Source organism: Neolamprologus multifasciatus, chromosome 2 (assembly GCF_963576455.1).
Source record: "Neolamprologus multifasciatus chromosome 2, fNeoMul1.2, whole genome shotgun sequence".
Classification (NCBI taxonomy): domain Eukaryota; kingdom Metazoa; phylum Chordata; class Actinopteri; order Cichliformes; family Cichlidae; genus Neolamprologus; species Neolamprologus multifasciatus.
This window is the reverse complement of record NC_140440.1, coordinates 7,448,598-7,465,609: the sequence shown is the minus strand read 5'-3', so window position 1 is coordinate 7,465,609 and position 17,012 is coordinate 7,448,598. Positions and strand designations below refer to the sequence as shown.

The following is a 17,012-nucleotide window of genomic DNA, read 5'->3' as shown; positions in this document are numbered from 1 at the left end:
AATATTTCAAGTAACTGTATTCTGAATACCACCTTTTTAAACAGTAACTATAACGGAATACAGTTACTCATATTTTGTATTTTAAATACGTCACGACGGTGCATGTATTCTGTTACTCCCCTGGTATAACACTGGTTATGGGTGATCCGAGCATCCGCCAGCCTTTTACCTTACTTCTCATATAACACTTTTTTACTCTACACAACATGCCTCATGCCTTTTTTTTCACCTAAGTGATTTCTATCTAATGTGCAGCATTCCTTTGGCTTTCCTTATTATGATCTGTTTTCTAATACTTTTAGCTCACACTACAACTCTCTGTTTTACATCACAACACTATGCACTGTGGGTATTTCCCTTAGATGAAGTCTGCCTGTGCATTACTCGTCACACAAGTGATTATAGTGATGAATTTCAAGCCATTTGGATGAGCATTTCTCACATTATGGCTGTGAATTGCCACTGTTACACCAACAGTGACTGCTGCCTGCTCCACTCTGTGTGTATGCACACACAGGCACGCTTGTTTGGCTATGTGAGGACGTTCAAGTAATACATACCCAAGCATCTTACACCCATCATAACTGAAACCCAGAGCCCAAAAAAACTCTGTCTAAATTGAGTCCTGTGATGGGGTATGAGAAAAAATCTCAAACTGATTCTCACAATCGCAACTTTATAAAACTACACAAACTATATTATTGTTTATGATCTGCCTAATTGTGTCTATTTATTATCTTTGGTTTCCTGTTACGAATAACCTCAAACACTTGCTCATGCTGGCACAGTAGTTCTAAAGTATTGTCACCCACAAACCGACTGTTCTGCACAGCCACGGTTTGAACAGAAACGGGTGCAAGTGTCCTGTTTTCAAACCATCACAATGGTTTTTTTAGAGAAAAGACAAGAAGAGAGTGAAGATTAGAGACTAAAGGAACACAAACTGATGTTGGAAACTGAGCATGTGCTAAAATGAATATGAAGAAAATATCCTACAACATGCATCATACACCTTGTTAACATGGTGCCACCAACGTGTAAATAAAGTGTAGCTTTAAACACGTCTAAATTGAAACACAAACAGGCCAATTACACAGCTTAGTTTCAAGAGCAAACCCTATGAGGTAACTATGGTTAACTACTCATATTAACCCTTTAAACCTGGTGAATCTGTTATAGGCAGCAAAGAAAAGAAAAGTCAACCACATATATCTCCTGAAACCAATTTACAATTTTAAGCAATCCAAACTGTGAGATAAGATGGAGATTTATGAGGAGGCGAAGAGGAGCAGGGTCTGTGATACAATGTGTGTTTTCTACAGGGACTATAAAAATGCGCTTGTTTTTTCTTTGGTGGGTGTGACTTTTTTCTCTTTCTTTTTATGCTTGGTTGAACAGAGGAAAACACCCCCAGGCTCAGGAAACAGGCACCACGACTGTGCGTGTGTGTGTGTGTGTGTGTGTGTGTGTGTGTGTGTGTGTGTGTGTGTGTGTGTGTGTGTGTGTGTGCGCTTTGTATTTCTAGACAAGTCCTCTAAAGCCTCTCAATAATTGTGAATGTAAACGCTGATAGGTCATAATTCACGAGAGTGCCAGTTAAAACATCAACTATGAAAAGCAGCTGTGTTAATGAGCAGTGGAACTACCTGTTGGGTCGGTGTTGGTTCCCACGATCAGGGTTTTTGCTCCTGGCCTCTTGGCAGGAGACCTCCTTTCCTTTCCTCTCACACCAAATTTTCAGTTCAGATACGTTCAGAACACATTTTCATATCTAAAACGTCAGCATAAGTAAGTTAATGCTCAGAGTAGACTTTATTTGGCAACCCTCGGCTTTGTTTCATTGTCATTGTACTAGTACATGCTCATGCTGCTGTATTGTTTTTCCTGTGCTTTTCATTACATTGTTATGTGGTTGCTGGGCAACATGATGATGTCATAATTTAGTTCACGTATAATGAAAGTTTTGTGTATATAAATGATAGAAGTTATTGTCACGAGATGAAAATGATAAGATGCCTTTAAAAGGTTTTGTGCAACAAACAGGAGATTTTAACTGTTTGTAGGAGCTTGCTAGGCAACACAATGACATCATAGCATCTGATATAGATAAGAACCTTCAGGGGCCTAATGGGCACCAGTTTTGGTTGCTCATCTCCTGATCGTGTAGAAGGAGCTGACGTGAGATTTCTCTGTTGTATTTCCTCAGCATTTGTTCATACAGTAGCATACTGAATTTTCACTCGCATCATCTCATAACTTTAACACGCTTTCATGCGATGACGAGAAAAGGTTAACGTGGTTGCATGGCATCACTATATTAAGCTTAGCTACAGGCTACTGCAGAGCTGTGGCCCCCAAATGGTGTACCTTGAGACAAAGCCAGGTGTGTCACAGGATATTTTGGATATTAATGCATTATATAACTGCTTAAAAAATTACTGATTTACTGCTGCTTACTTTACAGATTAAATTCCCTTTAAGTTAAACCCTTCTGTTAAAGGGAACCGAAGTCTGTTTGCACAGTTTGCTGGATGACGGTAACTAAGATGGAATGAGAACTAAGGGACCATCAAGGGCTCTGTTTGACAGCAAGAAGGTTAATTAGTGGTCTAATCATAACTAAATACCAGTGCAAATGACCCAACACCCAAGAAAGGAGAAAAAAGATGCTTTCTGAAGGCAGGATCACAAAAGTTCCCTGTCCAGTTCTTTCAGTCCTTAAGTGCATCATCAGTCAGGAGAGGTTGGGTGTTGCTGAGTCTATGCCAAGCAAGCTAAAGAGGCACTTAAAAATCCCAACCACAACCTTCCAAGAGAAACGATCTATTTATGAGCAACAGCCAGCGATATATCACATATCACTGCTTGTGGCTAGATTTTGCCCTGCAAAGCGATGGAGTCAAGTTATGTCTGTGTGTGACATGAGTGCGGGCTCAGTCGCTTAGTCTGGCAAAAAAAATCTGAGGAAAGCTGACAGGAATACAGGTCTGCTTTCTGTTGTATGGAGGAGCCTGGGAGACGATGCTTCATGACTGTCTTCACTTATATGAATACATACTTTACCTAAAAATCATTCATTTTGCAAACAAAAGTTGTAAAGAGCTTAAGTCCTGTGTCTTGTAAGATATTTAGGATTAGGAATGTCTGTAATTATTTCTGTCATGATGTCTGAGAACAACAACCAAAAAGATGCCCATAAAAGTAAATGACTGACAGAAAAGAAGTGAATTTGAATTCAAAGATTTTTCAAAATCTGCAGGGTGATCCTTTTTTATATATAACATATTCTAAAAAGCAATACCAGATTTCACTAAAAATAAAGACTAAAGATCATGATAATTTTTTTAATTGTAAAAATTAACTCAGCAAAACAAAACCAAAGCAAAAAGACTTTGTAAAATCTATGTATAACAACAGGCTCTACAGAGAAGAACAAATTAAAAATTTATATTTTTTCAGGTAAACTAAACGTAAATGTGCAGTACAACAACACAACTCCCTGATGGGGGGGTTTTTGGCAGTGATGCCAACCGCACTGGTTTTGTTTTGTTATGATGGGACTTGTTTACAGTAAGTGAAATTATATACTACTGGCAGCTTGGACCCTTTTTGAGGATTAAAGCTCCAACTTTCTGGTGAGTTTACATCCTTTTTACTGCATTTAGTTATGCGGAGGAGGTTGAACAATGAAATTACATCACCTGCATTTGTTTAGCCCACCGTGTGACTTGTTTCAGTCATGTCCTGCCCCCTCCTCTTTTCTCCTCTTTCACTAATGGAAATGTTCCATGTTCGTCCACAGAAGTTCCTGGATAGTGGCAGCTGATGCCAGCAGCATCTATTGTAAACCCAGCGCTTCCTTACATCTTTTATAGTCAAATAAACAGCTCTGCGTCCAGCTCCGGTCCCTGCTGACAGAATTGCATGTACACTAACCAAACAATGCCCCCATCCTTTTCAAACCACAGCCCACCATTATATAACCCGGCTCCCTCAGTGAATGTGAATCCCAAATGTACAATAGTTGCAAAACACACTCCAAGTCAGTTTAACTTACAATAATAACATGTTTATTTCTGTAACCATGGCAGATATATTGGCAGCAACACACAAAAACCTTCACATTATGTAAGATAAAACAGCTTCAAAGATACAAAAACGAACAGAGAGGGAAACGTGAGGAATAGGAGGGGAAGTCAGTTCGTCCAGAAGGAAGTAGCTCCCTGCATCCAAAGAGGTGGTTGGAAAATCTCAGTCCAGCACAGATCCCTGTTTAGCTGGAAGACCCTCTGACTGCCTCCACTGTGCGTTACGTAGCGTGAACCATTTCTGTAAGAAACAAACAGGACAAACACACCCATGGGTGGGGTTAGAACAGGTGGCAGGGGGTTTTGTTCACTAATGTAAAGCCTGAACACAAGATCGATGATGTAACTCTTGGACTTCTCATATTTCCAAGAATTAAATACAGCCTTCTTTAAATGCATTTTCAGCCTGAGGCTACTGGTTACAAGCCTACATGTAGACAATAACTTAACCACTACTAATACCAAATACAGCGCATTACTCTATGGGTCTCTTAAACTGGTAATCTAATCACCCAGTTTGTGTGTATTATTATCATTGTGTGTGTTCAAGTAAGACACATGAGCTAAAGAAATATGATATGTATGTGAAACTTAAACTTGACCGTTAAAAATATGGCGGTGGATCACATAATTTAATATCTTTAGAGAATAATTGTTTTTTTCTCATGAGACACTACCACCTAAATCTACTGAGCTCCTATCTGTGGATTTAGCAAGGCATTAGAGTCTGGACGTGACTAGCCTAGCTTACCATAAAGATATAGTTAACCTGGCTTAGCATAGAAACTTAAACTGTCAATGTTTACTATCTAGCCTATTTACATTTTTAATAACACTTGTTAAAATTAGCCTAATATAATGTTCAGTATTCATCATTTCAGCATGCCAACATTTTTATGTGTTGCCACATGGTGCAGAATATTACATGAGACTCTCAAGCTAGCCTAGCCAGACATAAAGCCTAAGATTAACTGACAAAAAAAAATCTAAAGTAAAACATGCTGATATTTAACATTTGTACATGTTAATGTTTGCCTAATATATCTTTAACAATCAATAAATTTAATAAATTGTAATAAAATCAATATTTTAATATTTATCGCTTCAGCTAAAACTGGCTAGCCCAATTCTGGTCGAAATTCTTTTTTTTTTTTTTACCATCACAACATTTGCAAAAATAAATTAAAAAAATAAAATAAATAATAATAATTATTATTATTATTATCATTATTAATATTATTATTATTATTATTATTATTATTATTATATTTACCATCTAAAATTTTATTATGCTAACATTGGCCTGGTAACGTTTTCCAAGTTAGCATAACAAAAAATATATCATTTCAGTGTGCTAATATTAGCTTGTGGCTCTTATTTAATTAAAAGAAGGGACTTTAATTAAAATTTGTAAGCTAGGCAGCATATACATGTTGTCTTTGGTCTCACAGTCAAATTAAGACATTGCTCAGTCATGTCCAGTTTCAAAACTCACAGCTTTAAAAAGGATATAACTAACAAGTGTATGATAAGGAAGCTGGTTGTTGCAGACATCTTTTATATACAGTCTATGGACAGCATCACAGGAAGCAACTTAACTCAAATTATCAGAGGTAAATATTAATTGTTATTTGTGACCAGAGCATAATCATCATACAGAATCCCCACATGGAAATATGATTAACCAACACCGAACTAAACAAAAGCCCCTTTCCATCTGACTCTCATTATCTTCACAATCACACTACGGTCACATTTTTTCAGTGCATGTTAATGTGGTCGCTGACTCATCGTGGCAGAGCAGTGACCCCACAGCAAAGTTTTTTCAGGGCAACCGCACAAAACGAATGTTTCCATCTAATTTTAACAGCATGTAGTCATGGCCCGTTTCTCTGACCCCTCTGCCAAAAACTGCTACACTAAAACTCTGACCAGAAGATGATTGCACGGAGTGCTTTCACACACACGCACACACCCGTGACCCATTGCATTGCTGTTTTGAAATTCATGTTGTCTTGGAATTCACAAGAGTGCTGACGTAATCTGGGGAGGGATGCAGACCCTCTGACACGGGCCTTAGGGTGGATGTTTGAGCCGTGCGCCTGGCGAGAGGGACGGTTTCCTCATTTTGTACTGAAAACACACAAGATTCCCATTTGGAGTCATCTAGGATTGCACTTAAACTTGATCAGACTAAATAAATTCAAGAACTATTCTCTGAACTTGGCTGTACACGCTCTATCCCGTCTGTAAAGCCAGTCCATTACAATGCAATTTTCTTCACCCACTTTTCAATGGAAGCTGTCACTTTTTGTAATCCTGCTGAACCACACAATGGTGCTTATGTCATTTTTTCCTGTTGACTTTAAGTGGATTACGTAAGACGGTCTTTCACACTTGACTCTTGACTCTGCAGCAGTGAAAACAAAGGAAGAGTTCACTGAAAGGAGCTCAAACATGCTGCACGGAGCCCATAACATTGTAAAGGTTAATGTGGAACAGGGAGTGGTAGCTGGGGTGGGTTCATTCAGTTAAACCTTCTCCAATGAGAGCTTTGTTAACAAATACAAAACGCTTAGGAGGGTCGACAGGAAGAGAAAGAAAGGCACACACAAAAAAAGATCAGCTGGAGACTGAGTCAGTACTTTTTGATGAGAGGCCGGACCTTTACATTACCCTGCCTGGACTGGGCTTCCCTGTCAGGTTGGCCAAGCACCTTTGTGTGCACTGAATGGAAATACAGAATAGCCTGATTATTAGGCTTGGCAGCAACATGTGTTTGCTGTAGTTCAACCTTTTCTCGGTTATAATTCCTTTACTTTATTTCCATAAAGGACATCTCCTAATAGATGCACAAGGATCTACTGCCAAAGTGAAACGTAGGCCATAAATCGTCCACATCTTGCAGGATGAAGCGATGGTTCGAGTTACTCTTTAGTTTTGATGTTTGTAATAAACTTTCTCGCAGACTTCTGGATCCTTGAATTACTACTGTTAGCAATAATCCTTTAAATGTGCACAACCTAATCCTTTAAAGGGGAAGTTGGTTACAAAGGAAGACCTGTGTTTGCCTTTTCTCCGCATACTCAGAAAAAAGATTCATATCTGGGATTTAAAAGGTAGGAGGACATTTCGACCTTTGCACTTGCATAAATTCCTGGAGTGTCTGTTTCTCCAGGCTGGGAATGTGGGTCAATGCCATTTTTTTCAAAGCTGGTGTGGTTCATTTACATACAAGGTGGAGGTGGAGTGTGTCTCTCCCAACATGTCATTTATGATGTGAAGAGGTGGATTTTAATCCAAACCACAATGTTTTCCTAAATTTGCCTGATGAGTCTAGGGTGCTCTAACCTAAGTGAGTAGTTTGCAGAACCTAAATCCAACCAGCAAGTGAAAAAAAGGTAAAAAAAACCCAAAAAAAACAAAAAACTGCTAAATAAAACTTACCCCCTGTATGTAACAGGAGGACGCAGATGGGATCATTATATTCCATCCTGGGGCAAAAACACGTTGGCTTTTCTGGATTACACACACAAAACCACTTACACGGCTATTGTCTTCTGCTTCTACACTGTTACCAATCATCATGCACACCTCCAAGCTATTTGATTACTCATAACACTGTTCTCTGCTTACAGTCAAACAGAGATTATCAAGATCTTTCATAAAGATTGCTCACCTGGTGCATTATCCAAAGACATTTACTGGCTTTTAGCATTTGATTCAAAGGACTATGAATGCTTATTAGTCTACCCCGATGGCTCCATGTTTCTGCTTGATGTCACAGCAACAACATGAGTACGGCTTCATAAACAACATTATTTAAAAAGCAGGAAAGACCATACTGATTGTCGTGACAACATTTTAAGTTAGTTTGTTTTATAAAAAGGGCCCATGGGAATGTTTTCTTTGTGTGTGATTAAATAATTGACTAATATTATTTTTCTTGCCTCTTCTCATTTGTTTTACTTTTTTTCTGCACAGCAAGTAACAGAGACATTAAATGACAGCATCTTCTGGCATCACTGATTGTTGCTTTGGCTATTTGTTTTTGTCAAATTGTGTTTAAACCTAAAGCTGAGTTGTGATGAGGTGGGAGTGAGAATGATCCTTGGTTTAAAAAGCTGTTTCAAATCACTTGAGTTCAGTTTGGGGGTTTTTGTTTAATTTTTTTTGTTTTTTTGTTGCTGTGATTGTGTTACTGCAGTCCAGAAAAATCTTCTGGGACTGGTTTGTTGGGTTACAGCAGAAGAAATGGCAGGATGCACATATCTGTCATACATGAACTGTTAATGTACATGCCATGTCTTCAGCTTTATCACTGCTGACAAACACAAACACGGGCAGAAATTTGCCTACAAAACGAAACTGATGCTGCATCAGCTCAGATGACAGAGCCACAGGTTGGGCCTCGCCTCCTGCTGAGTACAGCTAAGCAAACAGCCGGGTCATTTGCCAGCCAAATCACCAACAGGAAACTTGTTCTAAAAGGAAGCATCCCACCGTTTGCAAAGTTAAAACATCATCATGGATGGCAGCTTCAGAGTGCTGCTTGCAAAGAGGAGGTGCCTGCATTACTTTAGTGCACTTTGTGTTGTTATCAGAGCACTGAAGCTTCACATCTGGCTGCAGATGTGACAGATGCTCAGACTTTACAGTAGGCTACGGCATTCCTCAGATAGAGTCAAGGTGGGAGTGCGTACATGTGGAAAGGAGCAGAGACACAGACCGAATGGAGGCAGTACCAAAAGGAAATTTTCAAGAATTCATTCAAATATTCTCTTTATTAAGCTGCTTGAATATGAAAAACAAAAACGGTGTGTGTTTTCTATTCTTAACATAATTAAGCAAAAAGTAGATTTTAACTTTGGATTTTCTGGCTATAAATAAGAGATTTTGTACTGTTACACTGAGCTCTATAAACCGGTGAGGGGTATGTATTGGCAAAATTATTAAAAATGTTGTAAGTAACAAGGTCTAGCTCAAATTTGGGGTACCTGAAGATGAAATTAAAAGATCATAAAAATATTAGACAGTAAGTTATACTGCAAAGAAATGTATAATTGATGGGTTAGGCATTATTAAAGCCCAACTGATTTATCAATGGGTCAATACTGTTCACTGCCAATACTACCAATATTAGCTATTGTTAGTATTGATGTTTATAATGAACATTTAAAAAGTAAAGAACAGACGGGAGAAACACCCTTCAACCATGTTATCAGTGCTGATGTTGCATACTTTGCTCACCAGAGGGCAGTGAACAGATTTATGCAGAGTGATAGTTAAATAAAAGAAAAGCTCTACAACTCTGCCTCTAGAAGAAAAAATTATCAGGCGATACATCAGAATATCAGGGTTTTTTTTAATGAAAATTATCAGTATAGGTCTTAAAAATTCAATATCAGTCAGGCTTTAGTAATTATCCCTTAAATAATGCATTTGTTTTGTCAGTGAGGTGTCAAACATTCCTGTGAAACACCCATAGCCACTACGATATTCAGGGTTATATTTCTACACAGCAGAAACAAATTAAAAGTAGCAAAAACCAGGAAATGGTTTGCATTTTGTTCAAAAAGCTAACTGATTATGATTAAAGAAGATTTATATTATAAAAAGCATTTATTGACGATTTTAAATGTATTTTGTGCTGATATCTGAAATGTAAGCCAGAGAAGACGCATTTCTAACATCTGAACACACACGCTAATCTGGCACAGGTATGAGCAGCGACCACATCACCAGAAATGATATCATCTGAAACAGACGCAGCAGTCCCGCCCTCGCTGTTTAATCCCAGGGCTCCTCTGAAAGTCACCCTGCGCAGATCAATCAGTGTTATGAGTGTTAACAATAGCTGACCCCCCCTGACTCTGGGGTGACTTCATCAGGAAAGACAACTCGGAGTTGCTCCACTGCTGATCAGCTGTGGTCACTGTTGGTTTACACTCAGATGAGGATTATTTCATCACACTGTGATGTAAACAGAAACACTGAGCGCTCTGTTCGATCTCAGCGGAGCTGCCCCACAAATTTAAAGTCTTATTTCTTAGACACTGCATGATTATTTCCTCAAAGGTCACCTGACTGAGCCTCTGACAGGATTTATTCAAACACTTGTAAACTCCGTTCACATGAAGCCGTGGAAGCATAAAGTCAGATTTACAGACTCAACATCTCTGAGTAAAGTTAAACTTCTGAAAACCGCACAAACGGAAAGTACATTCAATAAAGTACGACTTTAATACATCTCAGAATGAAACAAAGTACTTCCTACTATAGGAAAAGTATTATGATAAAAGACTAATGCTTTTTATCAACAGGCGTTTTTCAGCTTTGAACAGTATTTAAATATTAAAAGTACATTTTTAGTTGGAATGCAGGTATTTTTTATACTTTTTCCTATTAAAATGTTTCCAGTTTATGTTATAAGACTATTATTAAATGCTTGAATAACAATAATCACCACTGTCAGTCTCCACAGGCCTGTCACGGTGATCTCCATGGAGATAATAACTTAAAGATGTCCTATGTTTGCTCAACACTATCGTTTAATGAGCTCCTTATCGATAAGCCTCCCAGATCAGTAACATCGGGAAAACTGAACTCCACGCTGTTTTAAAGCATTCCCGCTCACAACGACAGTAAAGAGAGGCTGCGGGAGTTTTTTCGGTTTTACTCACTTGTGTTTCCTCCTCTGACAGTCCGCACTCCGCCGCGATCAGCATGAGCGTCGTGCCGTCCGGATGCTTGCTGACTTTGTTGAAATTCTCCTCCAGGATAGCAATCTGATCCTGAGACAGGTTCATACTGTCCATCGCGTTAGAACCCATATTCCAGTCTCCTCCTGCTCGCCAGTGGTTCCGGCGGGTTCTTGCTTCGGTCCTGATTTGGAGCTCAGATGTGCGCGCAGAGGACGCAGAGATGAAGCAGCGCGTACTTACAGCTCGGCGGGAGTCTGTGAGCAGTGTGGGTGTGTGAGTATGTGAGCGCTGGGTTTACAACTGTCAACAGAGCAGAGCCCTCCCCTGAACAAGGGAGGCGGAGAAATACAAATGTTACACCAGGGGTGTCAAACATGAGGCCCACGGGCTAGAACCCGCCTACCGACGGCTCAAATCCGGCCCACTGAATGGGCTTTGCAACATGTCAACACCAGGAAAAACAAAAAGCTTTTTCAGAATATTGTGCAAACAACACAGTTCTGGATTATAACTCTTCCCTGGCCAAAATAACATCTCTGATGGACAAAGTCTCCCACCCCATGCATGTAAATGTTGCTGAACTGCAGAGCTCCTTCAGTGACAGACTGCTGCATCCTAGATGCATGGAGGGGCGTTTCCACAAGTCCTTCCTCCCTGCAGCTGTCAGACTGTACAATCAGAACTGCTCCCAACAATCATAGATGTTTACATCAGCGCTGTAACTTGCACTATTTTATCAACCGATTCACACTATAACCAGGGTTGCCTCTTATCTGTATTTAATTTTATTTAATTTAACAAAAGTATGGTACTCAGTTTTTGGTAATCATTGTCCTTCATGTAAATATGTAAAAATTGTGTATGTTTCTGTTCTGTGTCTTGTGTACTGTTTGTTTGTATATGTGTCTTTCTTGCTGCTGTTACACCCAAATTTCCCCTTGTGGGACAATTAAAGGATTATTCTATTCTATTCTATTCTATTCTATTCTATTCTATTCTCAACCAATAAGCTTACCTTAGAAATATGGTATCTAACCAGATTCTTACTCTGGATGGCATTACCTTGGCCTCCAGTAACACTGTGAGGAACCTTGGAGTCATTTTTGACCAGGATATGTCCTTCAACGCACATATTAAACAAATATGTAAGACTGCGTTCTTCCATTTGCGCAACATCTCTAAAATTAGAAATATCCTGTCTCAGAGTGACGCTGAAAAACTAGTTCATGCATTTATTACTTCCAGGCTAGACTACTGCAATTCATTATTATCAGGATGTCCAAAAAACTCACTGAAAAGCCTTCAGCTAATCCAAAATGCTGTAGCAAGAGTCCTGACAGGGACTAGAAGGAGAGAGCATATTTCTCCTGTTTTGGCTTCCCTTCATTGGCTTCCTGTTAAATCCAGAATTGAATTCAAAATCCTGCTCCTCACATACAAGGTCTTAAATAATCAGGCCCCATCTTATCTTAATGACCTTGTAGTACCATATCACCCTATTAGAGCACTTCGCTCCCGCTCTGCAGGCCTACTTGTTGTTCCTAGAGTATTTAAAAGTAGAATGGGAGGGAGAGCCTTCAGTTTTCAGGCCCCTCTTCTGTGGAACCAGCTTCCAGTTTGGATTCGGGAGACAGACACTATCTCTACTTTTAAGATTAGGCTTAAAACCTTCCTTTTTGCTAAAGCATATAGTTAGGGCTGGACCAGGTGACCCTGAATCCTCCCTTAGTTATGCTGCAATAGATGTAGGCTGCCGGGGGATTCCCATGATGCATTGAGTTTTTCCTTTCCAGTCACCTTTCTCACTCACTATGTATTAACAGACCTCTCTGTATTGAATCGTATCTGTTATTAATCTCTGTCTCTCTTCCACAGCATGTCTTTATCCTGTCTTCCTTCTCTCACCCCAACCGGTCGCAGCAGATGGCCGCCCCTCCCTGAGCCTGGTTCTGCCGGAGGTTTCTTCCTGTTAAAAGGGAGTTTTTCCTTCCCACTGTCGCCAAAGTGCTTGCTCATAGGGGGTCATATGATTGTTGGGCTTTTCTCTGTATCTATGAAGCGCCTTGAGGCGACATTTGTTGTGATTTGGCGCTATATAAATAAAATTGAATTGAATTGAATTGAATTGAATAAGCAGTATCTGCCAAGACCGTGTCAGATCTGTGAATTTTGGCTCCAGCTGCATTGTTGTAAGGCTAAAACTGAGAAACTGACAGCCCTTCATGCACGTTCACATTCAAATCTAATTTAGCATCATCAGTTAAGTCAACATGAGTGTCTCTGGTCTGCAAGAGGACGTCAAAGTTGCCGGGTAGAACCCAGGCACGCAGAGGGAGAACATGGAGACTCCACACAGAAAGACTCCACTGCACTGCTGAGCTGCATGAGTGGGATCATCCAGAACCAGAACCAACCAGATCTTGTCAGAGGATGAGAAGCAACACCAGTATGTGCTGGAAGGCGTTGAGTACATCATCACTCTGTCTGTATATGATAAAGACAGAGACTCACTGACTCAATATCAAGCCTCAATGTACTGATAAGTGATTATTGCTGGAAACTAGAAGCAGCTGATACTTTATGGACTCTTCCTCATCAGGCAGTGTCAGTCAGGACTTTGGGGAAATGCCTATTTTGTTTGTGCCATCTTCAGGCAAGAAATGAAGCAGACTGAGGTGGACAAACACATGACTTTCATTTTGGAGACTAGAGCTTGTGTCCCTTCTAAAACCAAAAGCTTTTTTTAAAAAATCTTAACTTACTTTATTATTAGGTTTGGTTAGAAATAAGAAAAGCTCACGGTTTGTTCACAGCTTTACCCGTGTGAAGTCAAAAAGTCCTGAAGGAGAGCTCTCCCTGCTGGGTGAAAGGCCTCTTTTTAAACCATTCATGCACAGCCTGCAGCCTTCACAAACTTTTTTCATGCTTGACTTATTTTTAACACTTCACTTCAGTTGCAAAACTAATATCAAATATCAAATAATAGGGCAATAGCATCGTCAGCTTTTACTGAGCTTCCTCTGGCTGCAAAAAGAAATTAGATTGTGTTGAAGTTTATGAGTACATGGCCCTACTTTTTGCTTAATTTATGACGTCCATAAAAGCTGTTCTGATGACCCATCGCTCATGAAGGCGAGCTTTAGAGCAACATTTTGGCGACAACCAAAAATGCGTACATTTTTGAAACATGGTGGACATCACATTGTTTGTGTCACATGTATATTTATTATTGCGTATGGGTTCAACTGTGTTAATGACATTTGAGAGAATGGGATGAGCACACTATATATCTATAAAAATCCCTCTGCTTCACTTTTAACTCGCTGTAGTATCACAGTAATATTCAAATATCTACACGATTACCAAAAATCAGACAACTAAGAAGCCGTTTCATTCAACACTCACTTACCAGTCTTGACATGCAAATGAAGCTTTGAAAAACTGGAAACAATGCACCAGAGGGCTGACGAAAACCTGCTAACACAGCACAGCAAACATGGCTCATGTCCCAACATGAATACTTTTAGAATATAAAGATGAGCTTTCATGCCAAATCCTGAAAAATAAAGAGTGAATAATTCCCACCTCTGCATCTCTACTGCAGCTTAATCTGCATGGTTATTTTCTCAAGGCTTTCCCGCTATCATTTTTCAGAACATGGTGACTGACTGCTTTGAAAGCACCTGTCCATGTATGACTAAAACCAAGGCACTCCTAACAGAAAAAAACTTTCCTTCTGCGTCATTATTATGTTTTTCTCTGCACTGCTGTTCTCTAATAAGCAGACACTGACTAATTTAGCAAAACAGCTATTGTGACGATCTTCCTACAAAGTAAAAACATCCTGATTTCAGATGATAGAAACTGTAAATACCGGCCTGATAAATGCTCCCATATCCTCTACACACAGCACGCAGAGTCTCTTGCGGTGCTATTTTTGGATTTTGATTAGACCCATAATTATGTGGTACTCTCACTGAAAAGCTTGCTGGGTGACTTTCCTGCACAAATCCATGCAATCATGCAAAGCAGATCCCATTAGACTCTGAGAGTTTATATATATCCTTTAATACAGACATATATCCAGTATTCATTTAAGCTTTCTGGACATCTACAGGCATGTTCAATGTGCTTGGAGATACGGAGGCTCAGATTCACTTAAAATGAGGCTACAGAAAAAAAAAAATTGTCTTTAGCAGGATTGAGGAGAACTTTTGTTTATTGTGAAAACATAATCTAAACCAAAGAGAGGAAGTGACCCCAATGTTCAATGTTTAACTTGCGTGAAGAAACTAAAGGAGATATCTGATAGCCTGCAGGCCCTTGGGCTTAAAAAGCTGAGAAAGGCGAAATAAAGAAGGTGTTTCTTTGTTGTCTTTGTATCCATAAGATACAGATTCCAAAGAAGGATATGAGGTCTATGCACTGACTTCAGCTGTGCTTGTCAAGGAACTTTCGGTGTTTCCTCACAGTGTTACAGGAAGCCAAGATAATGCCAGTCAGAGGAAGTATTTGGTGATGGCACTAATACAAACCAAAACAGCCTTCAAAACAGATTATGTACAAATAGCACTAATCTTCCATGTCTGACTTGCAATTAAAATGGATTAAATGCACTATTTATTGAAAACAGACAAGAATGTTCCATCGATGCATCTTAACAATAAAATAATTGCCTTGCTAACCCCTCAGTCAACAGCTATATATCTCTAACGTCTATTTATCTAACAAATTTTGATCTCAAACAATAACAAAACTGTATTTCGTCTTGCTTTCTGAATAGGAGTTGAATTAGGCGCTTAGTTGAGGAGCTCAATAAGATGAGGGCTGTAGAGCTGGCAGAGAAAATGGGATGTTTTTTCTGTTAATGGGTTCCCAACGGTGCTTTAAATATGGTTAAAGATATGAAAGATATTGGACATTAACAACAGGTCCACACCAAAACACACCATTGTGCATGGAGATACTTTGATCTTCAGATGCATCATCAGGAATCAAGTTATAGATGATCAAAAGACACAAATGAGAATTTAAAGAGGAGGATACACCTTGAACTAAACTGCTCAAAGACAGATATCCGGAAATGCACAAAGAATTCAAGGCTTTACTTTACACTGTTTACATTTGTCACACTGTTTATATCCTAAAATATTAATGAAGCTTATGTGCAAGTTCAATCGCTTCCACTTTCCCATGCTGTCAGACTCAGTGTTGACTTCGAGTTTGTTGTTGCCCCCGTCCTCCGAGACAATCGGCCTCCACTCTGCGTACTTTGAATCTCTTCTGTCATTCTGCATTTCATATTCTCATTAATGCAACCCAGCTCCTCCCCATCTTTGCTTTATCCTGGTCACTCAGAGCTCCATACAGCCTCCATCTTCATCTACACCACCACCAGTGTACAACTTTCCAAATTCCTATTACCCCTGGGAATCTGCTCTGTTATGATGGGTCACCACAGTCTAATCTCCAGACAGCTTAACTGAATTCTGTATCTCAATGAATCATGTTCAAAAAAAATATGAGGAACTAAAACATTTTTTAACACAATCAATTCATTTCAGGGGCTTAAAATTAGTTGGACAAATTAAATAACTGAAAATAAAATGTTCATTTCTAATACTTGGCTGAAAACCCTTTGCTGACAAACTGAAGTCTTGAGCCCATCGTCATCACCAGATGCTGGGTTTCCTCTTTTTTAATGCTCTGCCAGGCCTTTACTGCAGGTGCTTTCAGTTGATGTTGATTGTATGTTTTGGGTCATTGTCCATCTGTATTATGAAACACTGCTCAAGCAGTTTGACTGCATTTGCTGGCGTGTTTTTGTTTTTCTTTTCTTTCTTTTTTTAGTGAAGTCTAACCTATTTTTGAAGCTGATGAGTGGCTTCCACCTTGAAGTGAACCCTCTGTGTTTACTTTCATGTAGCCTTCTCTTTATGGTAGACTTTGGATATCAATACTCATACCTCCTGAAGAGTGCTGTTTGCTTGGTTGGCTGTTGTGGAGGGGTTTCTCCTCACCATGGAAATGATTCTGCGATCATCCACCACTAGTTGTCTTCCGCAGACTTCCAGGTCTTTTTCCTTTGCTGAGTTCACCGATGCTTGCTTTCTTCCAGTATTGTAGCAATTTCTCAGATGGGTTTTTTCTGGTTTTGCAGCTTAAGGGTGGCTCGTTTCACTTGCACACAGAGCTCCTTTGACCACATGTTGCCTGTTCA

At 39.4% G+C, this 17,012-nt stretch overlaps 1 protein-coding gene across 1 annotated transcript; it reads right to left on the bottom strand.

Annotated features, from left to right (window-relative positions):
- Positions 1–4,053: 4,053 nt before the first annotated feature.
- On the bottom strand, positions 4,054–11,073 carry hopx (HOP homeobox). The gene is made up of 2 exons (XM_085181232.1): positions 10,772–11,073; positions 4,054–4,329 (listed from the first exon to the last, which is right to left on the bottom strand). Exons 1-2 carry the CDS (start codon positions 10,919–10,921, stop codon positions 4,252–4,254), a joined length of 228 nt encoding a protein of 75 aa, XP_085037358.1. The 5' UTR covers positions 10,922–11,073; the 3' UTR covers positions 4,054–4,251.
- Between the last annotated feature and the right edge of the window lie 5,939 nt (positions 11,074–17,012).